Source organism: Meles meles, chromosome 3 (genome assembly GCF_922984935.1).
Source record: "Meles meles chromosome 3, mMelMel3.1 paternal haplotype, whole genome shotgun sequence".
NCBI lineage: Eukaryota > Metazoa > Chordata > Mammalia > Carnivora > Mustelidae > Meles > Meles meles.
The window spans coordinates 121,493,939-121,512,632 of NC_060068.1; the positions used below are offsets into that span (position 1 = coordinate 121,493,939).

Here is an 18,694-nt window from a genome sequence, read left to right on the forward strand (position 1 = left end):
CAGCAAGGAAAATGGACCTTAGTCCAACAACCAATTCAAAGGAACTGAATTCTGCCACAGCCACAGGAGCTTAGAAAAGGGCCCCAAGCTTCAGGTGAGAAGGCACCAACTATATTAACCTTATCCCAACACTATCTCTATGAGGGCCCTTTCACTATCACAGGAATATGCCCCATTTTTGCCAGCTCTACACTTGGAATATCATTTCTTTTGTCCATACTTTCTATATGAGGCCTTCCAGTTCAAAGTCTGTAACAATGCCCTTATCTCCCAAATTATAAAAGAAAAGAGCAAAACGTCAAAGTAAGAAAAGTACACTTTTCCATATAGCAGATGATGATACATGCTGGGCCAGGTACCTAGATTTCTCTCCCACTATAAAAAGTCAAGATATCCAGCTATTTTTAACATATCCATGACAGACATGGACATGGAGGACTGCTTGTCCTCAGACCAAAAAACTGAGTGAAGGCAAGTACCCAGAGAGGAAAACAGAGTGATTATAGGCTGCTTTCCACACCTTCACAGCACAGACTAAACCACATGAACTTGAGCTTTTACTTTCAGATTTCCCAGGGCATGGGAAACAGCAGACAAAGCCCAGGGCCCACTTAAGGTAGAGAATCTAATACAAGTTTCACATCCCATCCCCACAATGCTCAGTGCCAAGGGGCTGTATCTCAAGGTAAAGATAAATGAGATAGAACCCCTGAAAAAGAATGACAGGAAAACCGTCTCAAATATAAGCGTTAAGAAGGAAGGAGAAGAACACTGCCACTGAAAATTAACCTTAATGAAAGTCTGTAACTCAAATTCATTCTATGTGGTTTAAAAAAAAATCATGTAACAAAGAATTTTTCTTAATTTGATCTCACACTGGTGATGGCCTTTGGCACTTGGCAGAAGTAATGCTAATCTTTTCTGGAGAAGCCCACTTTCATAGCAGGCCTCAAAAAAGCCATACACATGGAATTACAGGGAAAATGAATAGACGGCAATGAAATATTGTTAAATGCATGTGGCACCATGAATGAGAGGGACTGAAGAGAGCAAAGAGCTGATACGAACTGCATGGACTTCAGATACTGGAATGATCAGACACGGACGACAGATAAGCTGTCTACCTTGTTTCATGAACTAAGATTATAAAATGTACAGGGAGAATGGGGAAGGAGGGAGGGAAATCAAAACTGTAAAAGCACAAAAAGAACACCCACAGAAATGAAAAATATAATACCTGAAAACAAAAAAAGGTAAGTGGTGAAGTTCTGTTCTGGTAAAGCAGAGTAGCTTATCTCATACTCCTCCTGTAGATAGTGATTATATAAACTCTGAACAAGATATGAAAAATAACTATTTGATGGTACAAGAGAATGCCCAAAAGCAAGCAGAAACTGTACGGGATTCAATCCTTCAGGAAATCACACCAGGGCACCTGAGTAGCTCAATTTGTTAAGTGTCTGACTCTTGATTTCAACTCAGGTCACGATCTCAGGGTCATGAGATTGAGCCCAGTGTGGGGCTCTACTGCTGAAGATTCTCTCCCCCATCTCCCCTGTCCCACTGCTTGTGCGAGATTACATGCATGCACTCTCTCTCAGAAAAAAGGAGAGAAAGAGAAAGAGAGAGAAAGAAATCAAGCAAGCCACACCAATACCTTTATACAGCATTTATCTTGAAAACACTGTCCAGTCCTATGTGTGGGGCAAGATAATTGAAACTCAAGCAAAAAGCTGCAGTCTTACTGGCTTAGGTATCAAATATGAAGTTCAGAGCTGCCAGAAATGCTAAAAAATGTTTCTATTTCTTAGAAATAAAAAAGGGAAATCTCAAAAAAGGAAGGTGCCACAAAGGGGACCCCCAAAGTCTTTATAAATTTCCCTTAGCCCTTGGCTGATCCCTCAACTGTGCACGCTCTAGGAAAATGCCAAGGATTGTGAAAAACACCCAGAAGTCTGAAAGAATGGAGGGGAAATTTCAGCTGCTGCCTACCACCAGAAGAAAGAGTATTTAGAGTCTGAAGTTAGAAGGACTTGGTAAACACCTCAGATTTTCCACAAAATCCCAGAACCAGAAGGGGCACACTTTAATGGAGAATTCATTCTAACCTAGGTGTAAAAGTGATATAGATCTATCCCAACAAAGTATAAAACCAACTCTCCCTAAGTTTAAGGTGATCAATTAATAATTAAACTGTTACAAGAAAATTTAAACATTCTCAGAGGAACAAGTAGAATCCAGGGTCTCTGTCATTTACCATATCCAATATTTAGTAAACAATAATCATGCCCCCCCAAACAAGAAACATAATTAATAATCAAGAACAAAAGAATCAATAGAATTCCACACCATTCCAAAACAATACAGACTATCATTAAAAGACAATGAGGGCGCCTGGGTGGCTCAGCTGGTTAAGCCACTGCCTTCAGCTCAGGTCACGATCCTGAAGTTTGAGGATCGAGTCCCGCATCAGACTCCCAGCTCCGCAGGAGTCTGCTTCTCCCTCTGACCTCCCCTCTCATGCTCTCTCTCCCTCCCTCTCAAATAAATAAAAATAAAATCTTTTAAAAAAAAGACAATGATTTTATAGCAGCCATTATAAATATGTTTAAAGCCTAAAAGAAAAACTAGCTGTAAGAATGACCCGATCAGGAATGTCAGAACATAAATTAAAACTACAAAAAAGAACCAAATGGAGAGTCTAGAACTAAAAGTATAATATACAAACTAAAACTCTGGATAGGGCTTACCAGCAGACTGGAGATAGCAGAAGAAATAGTCAGTGAACCTAAAGACAGATCAATAACTATCTAATCTGAAAAAATAAGAGGAAAAAAAATCAAACATAGGTGCAACTGGAGTCTCAGGAGAAGAAGAATACAGCAGAAAGAAATAGAAGACACATATGCTGAAACTGATGGAATACTAACTTACAGATTCATCTAGCTCAGCAAACTCCAATCAGAATAATCTTAAAACTACACCTACAGAGTGCCTGGGTGGCTCAGTTGGTTAAGCGACTGCCTTCCGTTCAGGTCATGATCCTGGAGTCCCGGGATTGAGCAAGCAGGGAGCCTATATCTCCCTCTCCCACTCCCCTCTCATGCTCTCTCTCTCTCTCAAGTAAATAAATAAAATCTTAAAAAAAAAAAAAAACAAAAAAAAACACTACACCTACACACATTATAGTCAAATTGCTAAAACCAAAGATAAAGAGAAAAAAATCTTGATAACATCCAGAGTAAAAGGAATGCATACGGAGGAACAATTATTCAGATTATAGCTGAGTTCTCAGCAGAAACAATGGAGGCCAGAAAATGGAAGAGCTTCTTTAAAGTCATCTGAAAGGAAAAAAAATCCTGTCAACTCAAAATTCTATATCTAGAACAACTATCCTTCAAAAAATGCGCATGAAAAAAGACATTTTCAGGTACATAAAAGATGAGTGAATTTGTTATCAGCATACCTGTTCTACAGCAAATACTACAGGAAGTTCTTTAGACGAAAGGGATATCAGATAAAAACTCAGACTAAGGGGATGTCAGAACCTCAAATCTACAAAAATAAGGAACTCTACAAAGTGTAAACATGTGGGTAAATAGAGAAGACTTCTTTTAATTTCTTTATAAAACATGATTCTTTAAAGTAAAAACTGTAACACTGCAGTGTTTTGGAACATACATAGATGCAAAATATATCATGACCATAGTACAAATGATGTGGAGTAAACAGAACTATATTGTTGCAAAGTTGTTGTATTTTATCTGAAGAGGTTCAGCGTCAACTCTAAGTACTCTATGAAAAGTTAACAATGCATATTGTAATCTCTAGAGCAACACTAAAAAGTATAGCAAAAAAGCCCTTAGCAAAATTAAAACAGAATACTGAAAATATTCCATTGATGTAAAATAAAGCATAAAAGCAGGGCAAATGATGTAATGAGCACTAGGTGTTATATAAGTCTGACGAATCACTGAACTCTACCTCTGAAATGAATAGTACACTATATGTTAATTAATTGAATTTAAAGAAAAAAATAAGGCATAAAGAACAGAAGAGCAAAAAACTAGATGAGACAAACAGAAAACAACAAAACAGTGAACCCAAACCTTGCTATGTCAATAAATACAGGAATTGTATATTAAGTATCCAATTAAAAGGCAAAGGCTGTCAGAATGGACGAAAAAGACTGAGCTACACGTTGTCTGCAAAAAGCCACTTTCTATATATGAAGACAGATATAATGAGGATAAGAAAGGTGGTATGATTATCAATATCAGACAATGTAAAAAATCAAGTCAAGGAATATTACCAAGGATAAACAAGGATACTTTATAATGATAAAAATGTCAATTCATTGGGAAGAGAAAACAGAATGTTCATGCTCCTAATAATATAGCTTCAAAACATACAAAACAAACATGGAAAGAATTTTTTAAAAATCCACAATAGCTGATGATTTTAACACCTTCTTTTAGTAATCACTAAAAGTGACCCAAAAACTCAATAAAGATATAGAAGATCTGAACTATCATGACCTCACAGTTACATTCAACAACTGCAAAATATACAATCTTTTGACGTGCCCTTGAAATGATCATCATGATGAACCATTATGCTGGGCCATAAGACAAGTCCCAGTTGCAAAAAAGACTGGAATCTTAAGGAGTCTGTCTTCTGATAAGGTATCTAGAAATGCCCCAAATATTTAAAAATTAATGAAGAAAACAGTGTCATCAAAATTTGTAGGCTGTGGCTAAAGCAACACTTAGAAGAAATTTTACTGCATTAACTGCTTGCATTTTAAAAAGAACAGAGGTTTAAAATCATTTATCTAAGTCTCCACTGTAGGAAGTTAGAAAAAGGAGGGGGGCCTGGGTGGCTCAGTGGGTTAAAGCCTCTGCCTTTGGCTCAGGTCATGGTCTCAGGGTCCTGGGATCGAGCCCCGCATCGGGCTCTCTGCTCAGTGGGGAGCCTGCTTCCCCCTCTCTCTCTGCCTGCCTCTGCCTACTTGTGATCCCTGCCTGTCAAATAAATAAATAAAAACTTGAAAAAAAAAAAAGGTTAGAAAAAGAGCACTGAGGAGGAGGAAGGAAATAAAAATAAAATCTAAATGAATGGAAATATATACCATGTTCATCATTAGAAGATTCAGTATTGTTAAAATGTCAGTTCTCTCCAAATTGATCTATAGATTCCACACAATGCCAACTACAATCAACAGGCTTTTTTAGGGGCGCCTGGGTGGCTCAGTGGGTTAAAGCCTCTGCCTTCGGCTCAGGTCATGATCCCAGAGTTCTGGGATCGAGCCCCGCATCAGGCTCTCTGCTCAGCAGGGAGCCTGCTTCCTCCTCTCTCTCTGCCTGCCTCTCTGCCTATTTGTGATCTCTGTCAAATAAATAAATAAAATCTTAAAAAAAAAACAAACGGGCTTTTTTTAGTATAGAAACTGACAGGATGATCCTAAAATATATACGTATATTTTGTAATAGCCAAATTATCTTAAAAGAGAAACACAAAGGACTTCAACTTTTGTACATCAATATAAAACTAAGTATTTATGGATGTATTCTAGCTAATGAATAAGCAAATTACAGATATATAATATCATCAATGATGCCAACAACACATATGAGACATTATATACTCCCTGATGAAAGTATCTATACCATTTATGAAACAGACTTAACCAAAAAATTGAACCTGAATGTGATCTATCTCTGAGAAGACTACCAACTTAGAGGAAAAACAGAACAAAGAATATGTTAAATAATACCATGGTGTAATTAACAAGGACCACTCTCTGAAGAACTATGGGATAAACAACCCAGTTTTCTCCTATTAAATGAGCAAAAAAAGAGAGAGAGAGAGAGAGAAATGGAGAAGAAACTGATAGAGATTTGGGAGGCACATCCACTAGCTGCAATGTGTGGTCTTTATAAGCATCTTCATTCAAATATATTGTAAAATAAGTAACGAGACAATGAGGGGAATTTAGATATATTTGATGATGTAAAGAAATTAAACTTTTCCTGTCTGTGATGATGTATTGCAGTTACACATGGGAAAAGAATGATCATCTTTTAGACATATATATTGAAATAATTAGAGATAAGCTCAAAATAATCTAGGGTAGAGTAGGAAAGCGTGCAGAGATGAAACAGGACTGGCCATGAGTTGATAATTTTTGAAGGTGAGTGACAAGGGGACAAATTTTTGTAAAGAGCATATAGCAGGTTTTAAAAGTTCAAAAGCATAAAGTTAAAAAAAAAAAGCTATAATAAAGAGCATCCCTGAAACTGACCAGCTTGTGGCTACTTGGTTGGAAAGCAAAGTAGAACATCTTGGAAGTGATCATGTCTTGCGCCCAAACTGGCTCTAGAGCCATGACCAAAGCAAGGCTGGGTTCAGCTATGGATCTGCACATTCTTGGACAAGTGGGACCAAGTTCCTATATGCTGTGTAGTCTTTGTTCAACAGGCAGCTAGGGGGCTGGAGAGGTGAGTGAGGAGGACTCGTCTGGGGTCACAGAACAGGGACCTGTGGTAATAAGTAGATAAGAGAACCACTTTGGGAAGTGACTGAGGCTTTTCTGGCTTTGTTTACTGTCTGTTTCTCCTCACTAAAGAGGGCAGGGGACTACGTCTGTCTTATTTATTCACTGCTATATATCCAGTGCTTGGCACAAAGTAGGCTCTAAATAAGTATGTTGAGTGCATGAACTCTAGTAATAAAATACTACAATACTAATAAAATACTACAATAAAATGCTACAATAGCCTTGTAAGCAAACCGTGCTCCTAAGTAACTCATACTTCCCTGAATTAAAATAATTTATTTTAACAAACCAATGATAGTATTACTTTATATTTTCCTTGTCGTCTGTTCCAAGTTTTCACACATGGCATCTCAATTTAAAATTCACAAAGCCATACTACAATGTAATCAGGCCACATACATTCAGTCTAGAAGAACCAAGGACTCCTGCCTTTTGGTCATTATTTCCTCTTCTGTATCACAACTAGTCAAGTGCTAAAGATAAAGCATGTTTTCCAAGAAGCAACTGTACCTTCAGAACACTGCACTAAATTTCTAATTTACCCTGAAGATGCAAGTTTTCCAACTCTGGGTAAGCTACATCATAATTCAACATTGCCTGGGTGGCTCAGTGGATTAGGCCGCTGCCTTCGGCTCAGGTCATGATCTCAGGGTCCTGGGATCGAGCCCCGCATCGGGCTCTCTGCTCTGCAGGGAGCCTGCTTCCTCCTCTCTCTCTGCCTGCCTCTCTGCCTACTTGTGATCTCTCTCTGTCAAATAAATAAATAAAATCTTTAAAAAAAAAAAAAAAAAAAAAAAAAAAAACCAACCTAAGACCAAAACAAAGTATGGAACAGTAACTAACAGGATTGTATGGTTAAGGAACAAAAGTGACCTTGAGCTTCAAAGAGGGAACCAGATGTATAACATTCAGACATTCCTCTGCTGAACTATTAGCACAAACTGGTTGGACTGGCAGAAATCCTGATTTTTTCCAAAGCTCAAACAAGTTACGCCCCATCAATCTAATCTTAAACCAGAACAAACTGGAGAGAGAAAAAAAACTGCCATAAACTGAAGGCAATCTAAAAGGCCATGAATATATTTCAAAATGTAACTTTGCTTAGGAAATCCAGTTTGGGTGTGATTTATTTCAAGAGGTATTTTCAAAAAAATAATACTTACTAACGCCAAACAGTGAAGTTTTCTTTGAATTTCAAATTTATTACACAGAATTTCGTCCCTTTGTGGAATGAAGTATTTGGGATTTGAATTCACTTTATCCACCCATGTTCCAGGCGGACATTTTGCTAAATAGGATATATGATCAGGTTTCAAGAAAAAGAAAGAAAAGAAAAAAAACCAACTTCATAAAGTCTATACTACACAGCTCATTTCCCCACATGATGGCCTCCAAAAACATTTAATGTTGGTACATTGTGTGCCATCCTTATTAATACATTGATGACAATACTAATCCACTGTCAACAGAGAAGTCACCAGCATGTCTGGGACAAAGGAAAAAATCTAGACAGTGAGAGGTAAAGGCTCACAGATACGTCTCAACTGAGTCACTAAGACTCAGAGGTATAGTTTCTAGCCATGTCCAGTTATTCATTTTACACCTGAAAATGAAAATAAGCATGGGACTGACTGGAAAGGTTTCTTGTTTGTCTTAAAGAAAATATTACAGGGGCGCCTGGGTGGCTCAGTCGGTTAAGCCGCTGCCTTCGGCTCAGGTCCCAGTGTCCTGGGATCGAGTCCTGCATCAGGCTCTCTGCTCAGCCAAAAGTCTGCTTCTCCCCCTCTCTCTCTCTCTGCCTTTCTCTCTGCCTACTTGTAATCTCTGTGTCTGTCAAATAAATAAAATCTTAAAAAAAAAAAAAAAAAAGAAAGGAAGAAAATATTACAAAAATTAAGCAAATTTCAAAGATAGTGGAGGAGCAGAAAGTCACAAAATGTTTCTGCCCCATCTTCTTACTCTCCAGTCATTCTTCTGTGTGGTAATTTTCCATTTTTAAGACCCTACCACCAACCTTGCTTATCAGGCAGAAGAGAGCTTCAAAGAAATCAAAACAAAGTCCTTTTCGATCATAGGATCACTCCTTGGCTCCTGGACTGAAAAAGAGCTCCCTTCTTAGGATTTCTACAGGAGATTCAGTGGAACAGACTGAAGCTCAATCACCCTTACTAAAATGCGAAATTCTTGGGGCGCCTGGGTAGCTCAGTGGGTTAAAGCCTCTGCTTTCAGCTCAGGTCATAGTCTCAGGGTCCTGGGATCGAGCCCCGCATCGGGCTCTCTGCTCAGCAGTGAGCTTGCTCCCCCCCCCCCCGCCTGCCTCTCTGCCTACTTGTGATCTCTCTCTCTCTGCTAAATAAATAAATAAAATCTTTGGGGTGCCTGGGTGGCTCAGTGGGTTAAAGTCTCTGCTTTCGGCTCAGGTCATGATCTCGGGGTCCTGGGATCGAGCCCCGCATCGGGCTCTCTGCTCGGCAGGGAGCCTGCTTCTCCCCCTCTCTCTCTGCCTGCCTCTCTGCCTACTTGTGATCTCTCTCTCTGTCAAATAAATAAATAAAACCTTTTAAATAAATAGATAAAATCTTTAAAAAAATGCAAAATTCTTTATGATGTATGTACTTCTCCTTTACTCTGTAAAGCTAAACACAGCTAGCAGAATTCTCTCCATATGCTACCTGTCTGATTTCCACTCTGGAAGCTGAGCTGCTAACCCGAGAAAGGTATCCTTCTAACTAGAAAAAACAGAGTAAACGAGCCAACTACAGAAAGTCTTATCATCTAAGCCCTAGTGTTGAGGCAGTCAAACATCACCATCATCATTTAGCAAAATTTCTACAATACCTTGTGATTCAGCTTTAAACACTTCAAGCTGCACTCCAGCAAGTGACTGAATGGCCACCTACCTAAAATTCATGGTGATATCTTTTTGTCAGAGGCAGATTTTGATCTATGCCAACAACTAGAATTGGCTCATCCCCACAAACCTCTTTGAAAAATCTTAGTGCAAAAGCTCCAGGATATATAAGAAATTCAGATTCACAGTCATAAAGCGTCATGGCCGTTCATCACAGGATTAAAACTGCTGTTTCCTAGGTCATGTGCACACTAAACAAAAGCTTGACCAACACCAACCTTTTCCATATAAAGAGGTCTTGGGAAGCTACACAGCTCTCTTTAAGAAAAGAGAACCACTGGTTCTAAACTCTAAAAGGAAATCCATAAAAGGATGAAATTTTACGGTATGCATAACAAATCTCAACTAAAAAAAAAAAGAAAGAAAGAAAGGAAACCTTAAGACCTTTGAGTAATTTGGAGTGGCCATCCTATCCACGAACTGATTAATACTCATTTTTTTCTGGGGCTTGATTGTTCCATTCTTCAGGAAAGGGGAGAATGTAGACAAGAACTGGAAACCTTTACAATAGTTCAAGTCCACTTCTGCCATTTCTAACAATCAAAAAGATTAGGAATGGTTTTCTAAATCATATGTTGATGAATTAACTTACATATCTTAAAATCGTTTTCAACCAACAGTCTGCACAAACTGTATCATCTATTTAAATGTGTGAATTACCATACACTGATATAGCATATGATTGTTAAAAAAATTGTCTTTGCTTACTGCAATTCTAGCTCAACTTCTATTCATCCAAAAAACAAAAGTCATAATAAGGAATGGCTTTACTGGCTTCATAGTGATATTTAAATGAAATGAGTATGCCTAAATTCTTCAATAGTAAAATATAAAAGTAGTACAAGGGGAATTTCCAGCTAATTATAAGGTTTAAATTTGTGTCAAATAATTTACACATGTATTGCCAGAATAACAGAGCATCTGTACAGTTTTTATGTAAATGTACTGAACAGAGAGAAAGTGTGCTCTTTTCTATCTTAGGATACTATTTCTAGATGTTACATAAAGGACAAGCTCTCATGACACAAAACTGTAAAGTTTCATAACAGTCATGTTCCATGAATTTCTTTTTCAATCGCACACACTATAAATACCAAGAGTAATTTCCTATCATCTTAGGAAAAAAAACTACTTAGAAACATACTTACAAGAGATAGCAGCAAACTGAACAGGTTACCAGCATGGTGATGATAACTCTAAAACAAAACAAAACAAAATCATCATTAGATAACCAGAAAACTAGGGAGACACTGTTAGATGGTTTAAGTCTCCTTCCGAAATTACAAACTGGAAAGGTCTATGCACCAAGAAAAGAGAACTAAATCTGTTCAAACACCAAGTAACGACTGCACTCAGTAGAAGTTTAAGTAATTAAGGTTTGCATTTGAAGGGATCTGTACTGATGCCTCAGCTTAAATGGCCAATCCAAACCCATCTACAGCTGAACACAAAAGGCTGCAGTGATAGTTTTGACATCCAAGAAACTACCTATCTGGTAGTTTTCTCTGCAGTGAAATGACACCATACTTGTAAAAACTTAACATTCCAGGAGCGCCTGGCTGGCTCAGTTGGGAAAGCATGTGATTCTTGATCTTAGGGTCATGATTCAAGCTCCATGTTGGGGAAAGAGATTACTAAAAATAAACAAACTTTAAAAAAAAAATGCCAGAACGGCACAGGTTTAAAATGAAAATGAGATGATTCTTTAAAAAAATTAAATATATATATATTTTATAAATAAATAATATATATTATGTATAATATATATTATATACTTACACATTATACACAAATTTATATTTATATATATTAATAATATATAAATATATATATTTATATATCTTTTCAATGTTGACCTCTTCCCATCTCTATTCCTGTCTGAAAAATAGTTAAACCTGGATCTCTGACCAGATGAATCTCAACATTTAAAAAACTGAATTCATGGTATCCTGTTCCCAATTCTCTTTCCAAAGGCTCCTCTTCCCAATTTCCTACACCCCAGAAGAAGCTGTCATTTCCACCCATCCAACCCACTCCTCGAATCTGTCATCGTTTTATTCATGCCTCCTCTGCATCCTGAATCACCAAATGCTAGCAGATTCAAAACTTTCTTCCTTCCCTTTCATCCTACCACAATCACCACAGAGTCATCTTTCTAAAATACTCTTTCACCACATCACTCTTCAGCTGAACACCTTTCAATGCTCTCCATCCTTCACAGGAGTAATTTCCAAAGAAGGGGTCTCCACACCCCACAGAGTAAGCAAGACTATCTCCTCGAATACAAGTAGCAAATATCAGAATTCCTATTTATATTTATTTTCAATTCATCCTTTAGAAGTTTTGTGTGTGCGCATGTACTTTCTGTGGTCAATACTGGCACATCCATTCATTCATTCAGCAGATTTTCAATTGAGTGTCCAGTATGTACCAGGCTCTGGGGAAAAAGGAGTCAACGAAATGGATGAAAACCCCTGCCCTGGTGAAGTTTACATGATCGTGGGGGAAGACAGACAACAAACAAGATGAACATTAAACAACTGTTTACATAGGTACCATAAGTATGCCAGGTGGTCAGTAAGTGCTAATGGAGAAAAATAGAGCAGGAAAGAAGGATAAGGGTATACAGAGGCTGTGCTTTCAATTTTTTTTTTTAAGATTTTATTTATTTATTTGACAGAGAGAGAGATCATAAGTAGACAGAGCAGTAGGCAGAGAGAGAGGGGGAAGCAGGCTCCCGGCCGAGCAGAGAGCCCGATGCAGGGCTCGACCCCAGGACCTTGAGATCATGACCCAGGCCGAAGGCTGAGGCTTAACCCACTGAGCCACCCAGGTGCCCCAGTGTGCTTGCAATTTTAAAGAGGGCAGTCAGGAAAGGGCTTGCTGAGGACGTGGCAAGAGAGTCCAGACCTGAAGGTGAGGGAGTATTCCAGACAGAGGGAAGAGCAAATGCAAAGGCTCTATGGTACCAGGAGTTAAAAGAGGACTGAAAGAGGACAGAGACCCATATTGCTGAGCAGAGCGAGGGGAGGGAGGTCAGCGAAAGGGAGAATATAGACAAGAACTGGAAACACCTTTAAAATAGTTTAACTGTAGTTTGGCCATTTCTGACACTCATGAGGATTAAGGGCAGAGTCTTGGTAGCCTCTAAAGGAAAAGGGAAGCTATTTGGAGGGATCTGAGGACAGGACTGACAAAATCTGATTCAGAGTCTATGAGGACCTCTCCTGCAGAGCAAAAACAAACTGGGGGAAGAGAGGCAAAAGGAAAAGTTGAGAAACCAGTCTGCGGTGGGGAGAACTGCAATAATCCACGGACCAGGCTGGTAACAGCAGAAGTAGTGAGAACTGGTCAGATTCTGGATATATTGTGAAGGCACATGCTTCGAAATACCTAACTTATACATTATGCTTATAATACATGAATGAGAATGCGCTGGAGTTTGCGCTACCAAATGTTGACAGCCACGTAACAAAAATGTTTGATTTTTGAAGAGCTACACAATCAAGACCAGCTTCTTACCTGTAATCAGTTCCCTCCACTCATCCTCACCACTGTTCACTTTCCAACAGTAACCTTCCACTCCCAAAAGCAGGAGGCCTCACTGTCCCCCCAAACACATCAAGTTTACTCCTCTCCATTACAAGCTTTTGCTCATTTTCCTTCATCCTCTGCCTCAACCTGGAATCCCTGTGTCTTCTGTCTTCCGAAAAGACCATCTCAGAGACCTCAAACTGCTGAGCCTCTACAGTGTTACAGACTTACTACTTCTGTATCAAAAGCTCCTCATTAAAAGATCACCTCCAGCCTGACTGGCTAAGTCAAAAGAGTGCGGGACTCTTGATCTCCGGGGTCCTGAGTTCAACCCCCATACTGGAGACAGAGATTACTTAAATAAATAAATAAACCTAAACAAAAATAGATAAAATATCCTCTCCAAATATGTCGCTTAGTGGTTGCATGCTGAAGCGTCTGAGGTGAATACAATTCACTTTCAATTTAGCAAAAATGTGTATTTACACACAAACACACACATTCAGAGATACTCACAGATACAAACCAAATATGAGTATGTTAACAATTACTGTATCTCAGCGGTGGAATACAACATTACTACTCTTTCTGCCTTTCTGTATGCTTGAAAAAAATCGGAGCTCACTGAACTCCCTGTGAGCTAGCTCCACCCCTCCACCACATCTACCCACTAAAGGAGCCACCATGAAAAAAGGGAAGGTTTTAGAGCACCTGCTTAGGAAATCATGAAAAACATGAACGGTCTGATTCCAAACACCAACTTCTTTTTGTTTGACCCATTTTCTGTTGTAGAAAAGAATGAGAGCAAGGGGTTTGCTTTAAGTTACGGAGATTTTTCTGCATTCTGATGTACGTGTGATGTGGGAGTAGAAGGCTAGCTGAGGACAAAGCCTGGGCTGACACCCAGCAGCCTCCCCGCTCCACCCCCCTCCCAGTGGGTGGGATTTGTGTAACGTTCTTCCAGGAAGCTCCCCAAGATCTTCAAAGTAATGCCTTGCTGGGGTGGGGGCTGGGGGGAAGAAACACCTTAACTAGACAATAGCAAGGCACCTGGTAACTTGAGGTCCTCTTTACATATGAAAGTTCTTTTGAAATCACCCTTACCCTTACCTCCCCTGACATCCTAGTATATAATCTGCCACCCCTCACAACCTTCAGGCAGCAGTTCTTCCGGCCCACCGGTCCTGTCCCCGTGCTCTCCTTTTTACACAGATGATGTCTCAACTATTCTTTCTAGGTCATCGGTTCCAGACCCCACCCCACCGAATCTCACCTATATTCCAAAACCACATCATGTGGGTCTTGCAGGGAAAAGGATTTAATATCAAAATCTCTCTTCTTCCCTTGCCACAGAGCACTTTTATCTCCTTAGTGAAGATGTTTTTAATCTTTCAAATCACAAATGCTCTGATTAAAAATTCACCTACCCTTGAAGCAATTAAGCTCCTTCGTATATTAAAAAACCGTCTGGCAGGCTTTCAGGAGTTAAAGAGGAACTACTACTAACTCAATACTACTATTTCCTTCCATCTTACAATGAGGAAATGGGAACATTGAAAAGTTGACTGTCCAAGGTCACAAGGATCATCCAGCTAGGAGCAGTGTTTCTCAAAGTGTAATACAGTAACTCCTAGTGGACACTTTGTGTTTTAAGAACTGCTCAATCCTGCCAAGAGCAGGAAATGTAAGGATTGGGGTGGAGACTGTGAATTAGACCCAGATAAGTTATCACCAGCAGGTCAAACCTGAACTGTGACACTAGAGCTGGAAACTGAGTAGTCCATGTAGTACTGGAGACATTTCATTACCCTGGTAACAGCAGTGGCACCAAGCCCCAACGGGGCTGGGCGTGATGGGTCCCAAATGGGGGTCTTTTAAGAAAGGAGTGGTCAATGTTACAAGCACATTAATAAACGCTTTTCTGAGTATTTGGACTGGAAAAACACACAGTAGGGTAATAAAATAGTTGAAGACAAAAACACAACAAAGTATTTCGTTGTTCTCTAACTCCAGTAAGAGAAACAAGACTAAGAAATTAAATTTGGTTAACACACGTTGTTTTAATAACCCTAAAATTCCAACACTTTGCATCATCTATTATAGTCTGGAGAGATGACCCTCCATAACTGATGTTTTTGGGGGAAGTGAAGCAGGACAAGGAAACCCAATACAACCAAATGATAGAAATTCGTCTACCATTTTTCTTTTTTAAACACACTGTGATTTACTTTCAAGTTAGATAGGAGTATGAAGTCTAATACAAGTTTATTGAAGACAGCAAAAGGAGTTTGGGTTACAAAATATTAAGGAAGTAATAGCATTTTCTTTCCCTTAATAAAGGCTGTGGAATTATCAATTATCCACTCAATAGGTATTTACTGAATGCCTGCTATGCATGCAAAGCACTGGAAAGCCATCATTTGTTTCAAAGAATAAAGCAAAAGATGGTGCTTTAGCCAAGCTCTGGCTTCAGCCCAAGTTTCATTCCAAATATCTTGGGCTAAGAAAAAAAAAAATGACTAAAAGGTAAAAGAGGAACCAGAAAGAGCGTGTTCCAAAGCTCCTTTGAAGACAAGGCTCTATCTCATACTACAACAAAAAGGATTTACTTACAAAATAGAAAAAGCTCATTTAACAAAAAAGTCCAAGGGAAAAGTCTTCAGTCAATCATTCTGAGAAGTTGGTACACTCACAGACAAGCGCAGGAGCGCCCTCCAAAAGGTATGACGCAGGGGTTTCTAAACAATACCTCCTGCTCTTTGGTCACTAAGCTCGCTTGAGATCAGGCCCTCATTACCTGGGGCTCACTAGATGCAAGGCCTGGGCTCCACACTGCTGCACAAGCTTGTGTCCTGTGCAATTGCGACAACATGTGAGGCAAAGAGGGCAATTTGTTTTATTTGATCCTTTAAAGTATAGGCCTCATCTGAGTGGAGGGCAGGGCTAAAGGGGCGAAAGTCGTCCAGGGGCAAACCACAACTTCTCCCGGAGTCGGTATAAACCCATTTCTGATGCACCCTCCCCAGACAGGCCCCGTGATGAGAAAAAAAAAAAAATTCCCTGTAACCCTGTTCCAAGGAGGGTTCGTCGGGAGTCACCCTTCTCACCCTCGGATTGGGGAACCCTGAAGCTGCCGCGGTAAGAAGTCGGGGGGCCGCAGGAGTTTGGGCCTGACTCTGGAGTCTGGGGCGGCCCCGCAAGGTCTGCGACCGGTGCAGGTCGCCCCCCTCCCCCGCTCGGCCCGGCCAGTCCCCACCGCGCGTTCCTCCCAAGGCCGACCTGGAGTACTTACCCCCGGTTGGGACCCTTAGGGATAAACCAGGGCACGCAGAAGCCGACGAAGCCCCAGAACACGCTCATCACGATGAGAGGCACAGTGAGGCCGTTATACGCCATGGTTGCCGCCGGAGCTACCAGCCCCTGCCCAGCCGCCTCACTTTGGTCCCACCCGGAAGTGTCAACACCAGGCCGCGTGACCAGCGCGCGCAAAGACCCGCCTCCCGCGCCCCACGTGACCCGTGCGCAGGACCCCGCCCCTCCGCCCCTCCAGAAATCCCGTGTACTTTCTGTATGGACCATAGTTTCTGAGCAATAGGCATGTGTCCTTCGAGTTACCTCCTGATTTTTTTCTTCATTAAGCAGAATGGATTCGTGGATTAAATGGGAAGTTGGACCAATAACCTTAAACATCTGTACCAATTCTTCAAACAGAATTCCAAACTGTCACCTAGCCAGTAATATAGGAAACTAGATGGTTATCTTTGTGTTCATACTGCTCCCCCAAAGCAGCCTAAGCAGAAAGTCTACTGTCTTTAAGTTCCAGTGCGAGCGCTGTCTTCTCCAAGACCTAGTTCATTATGTTAGTGTGTCTCTTGTGGCCGTTCATCTTAACCAACCCTCCGCTGAAGGCAAACTCCTTGACGACGGGCACTGTTTTAACTGGTCCGTGCTCCTCAGCAGTCCTCATATACAGAATGTGCTCAATAAACACCTGTAACCGAAATGCGTAAGATCAGCCCCGAACTAAGAGGAAAAAGTCTACTCCTTTCTCTTAGTTTTTTCTTGTTTTTAATTGTCGTAAAATATCATGGCCATCTTAGCCATGAAGTGTAAAGGCCAGTAGCATTAAGTACATTCACATTGTTGTGTACCCAATTTCCAGAACTTTTTCATACCCATGAAACAACTCCCTATTCTCCCTTCCCCTACCCCTGGCAATCCCGACCCTACCTCCTGTAGTTTGACTACTCTAGATACTGGATATAAGTGGAATCATACAATATTTTTCTTTTTGTGACTGCCTTGATTTACTTAGCATAATATCCTCAGGCTTGATCCATGTTGTAGCGTGTATCTTTCTTTCCTTCTTAAGGCTGAATAACATTCCACTGTATGTGTATGCCATATATTGTTTCTCCATTCCCATCTGAAGATGGATATTTGAGTTGCTTCCATTTATAGCTTTAGCTATTATAGATTTTTTCCTATCTCTTAAATAAAGGCAAATATTTACTTTTAAGTGACCCCAATAAGCCTAATCTTTGCATCACCTTCTTGGCAACTTTTTTAAAAACCAGGTGTTGGGGGGCGCCTGGGTGGCTCAGTGGGTTAAAGCCTCTGCCTTCGGCTCAGGTCATGATCCCAGGGTCCTGGGATCGAGCCCCATATCGGGCTCTCTGCTCAGCAGGGAGCCTGCTTACCCCCTCTCTCTGCCTGCCTCTCTGCCTGCTTGTCATCTCTGTCTATCAAATAAATAAATAAAATCTTAAAAAAAAAAAAAAAAAAAAAAAAACAGGTGTTGGGGAGCACAGGGATGTGGCCATTCATACATCAGTTTTGTGTAAATCTGTTTCATCCTCTCTGAAATGTGAAAGTTCCCTATCTTGGTATTATAGTTGTGGACTAGTACTGGCCAACAGCTCCCTCTATCAGTCAATCTATTTTATCACACATTCCAAATAAAAACTGGTGTCCAAGGCCAGCACCTACACCCACCAAATGAAGAAATATTCTCTGCCTTCAAGGCACTTAAAGTCCACTTCAGGAAACGTCAGTATGGCTCAAGGACTCCAGGGGAGTCCCTGGGACTCTCCCAGCAGGTCTGTAAGGGCCTCTCTGTTCTAACTACCAATCTGTGTAAAGCTGTATTTTCTTCCTATGCTTTCCCCAATCTGTGGCAACAGATTGAATGCAGAAGCATTATTAAGAATCCATTTGTCTTAACCATAAGAGACTCTTAATCTCACAAAACAAACTGAGGGTTGCCGGGGGGAGGGGGGGAGGGAGAGGGTGGTGGGGTTATGGACATTGGGGAAGGTATGTGCTATGAAGTGTGTAAACCTGGCGATTCACAGACCTGTACCCCTGGGGCTAATAATACATTATATGTTAATAAAAAAAATTAAAAATTCAGAAAAAAGAATCCACTTATCTTCTATTAAGCCAGACATTAAGGAATTTTGCAAAATTGTAGCAGAATGTCATTCTTCCCACTACATTTTTAAATTTTGACGTAGAAAAGAGTTATTTTCCATTAAAAATGTTATTTCTGTTAACATATAGATGTATTGTTTTAAAATGAATCTAAAATAAATGTTATTGTTCTAATTTATAATATGGTAAATTATATGATCGATATAACCCACTTCAAAGTAAGATTTGGGGTCCACAATAATTTTTAGATGGTGTGA

General features: G+C 40.1%; 1 protein-coding gene across 1 annotated transcript in view; it reads right to left on the reverse strand.

Moving 5' to 3' along the window:
• Window positions 1-16,479, reverse strand: part of ATP6V0E1 (ATPase H+ transporting V0 subunit e1) — a 29,889-nt gene extending 13,410 nt beyond the window's left edge. The window contains exons 1-2 of the mRNA XM_045999443.1: window positions 16,297-16,479; window positions 10,619-10,666 (exon numbers count right to left, since the gene is read on the reverse strand). Coding sequence (XP_045855399.1) covers window positions 10,619-10,666; window positions 16,297-16,400 — 152 coding nt within the window. The 5' untranslated portion in view covers window positions 16,401-16,479. The remainder of the gene's footprint in view (window positions 1-10,618; window positions 10,667-16,296) is intronic.
• Between the last annotated feature and the right edge of the window lie 2,215 nt (window positions 16,480-18,694).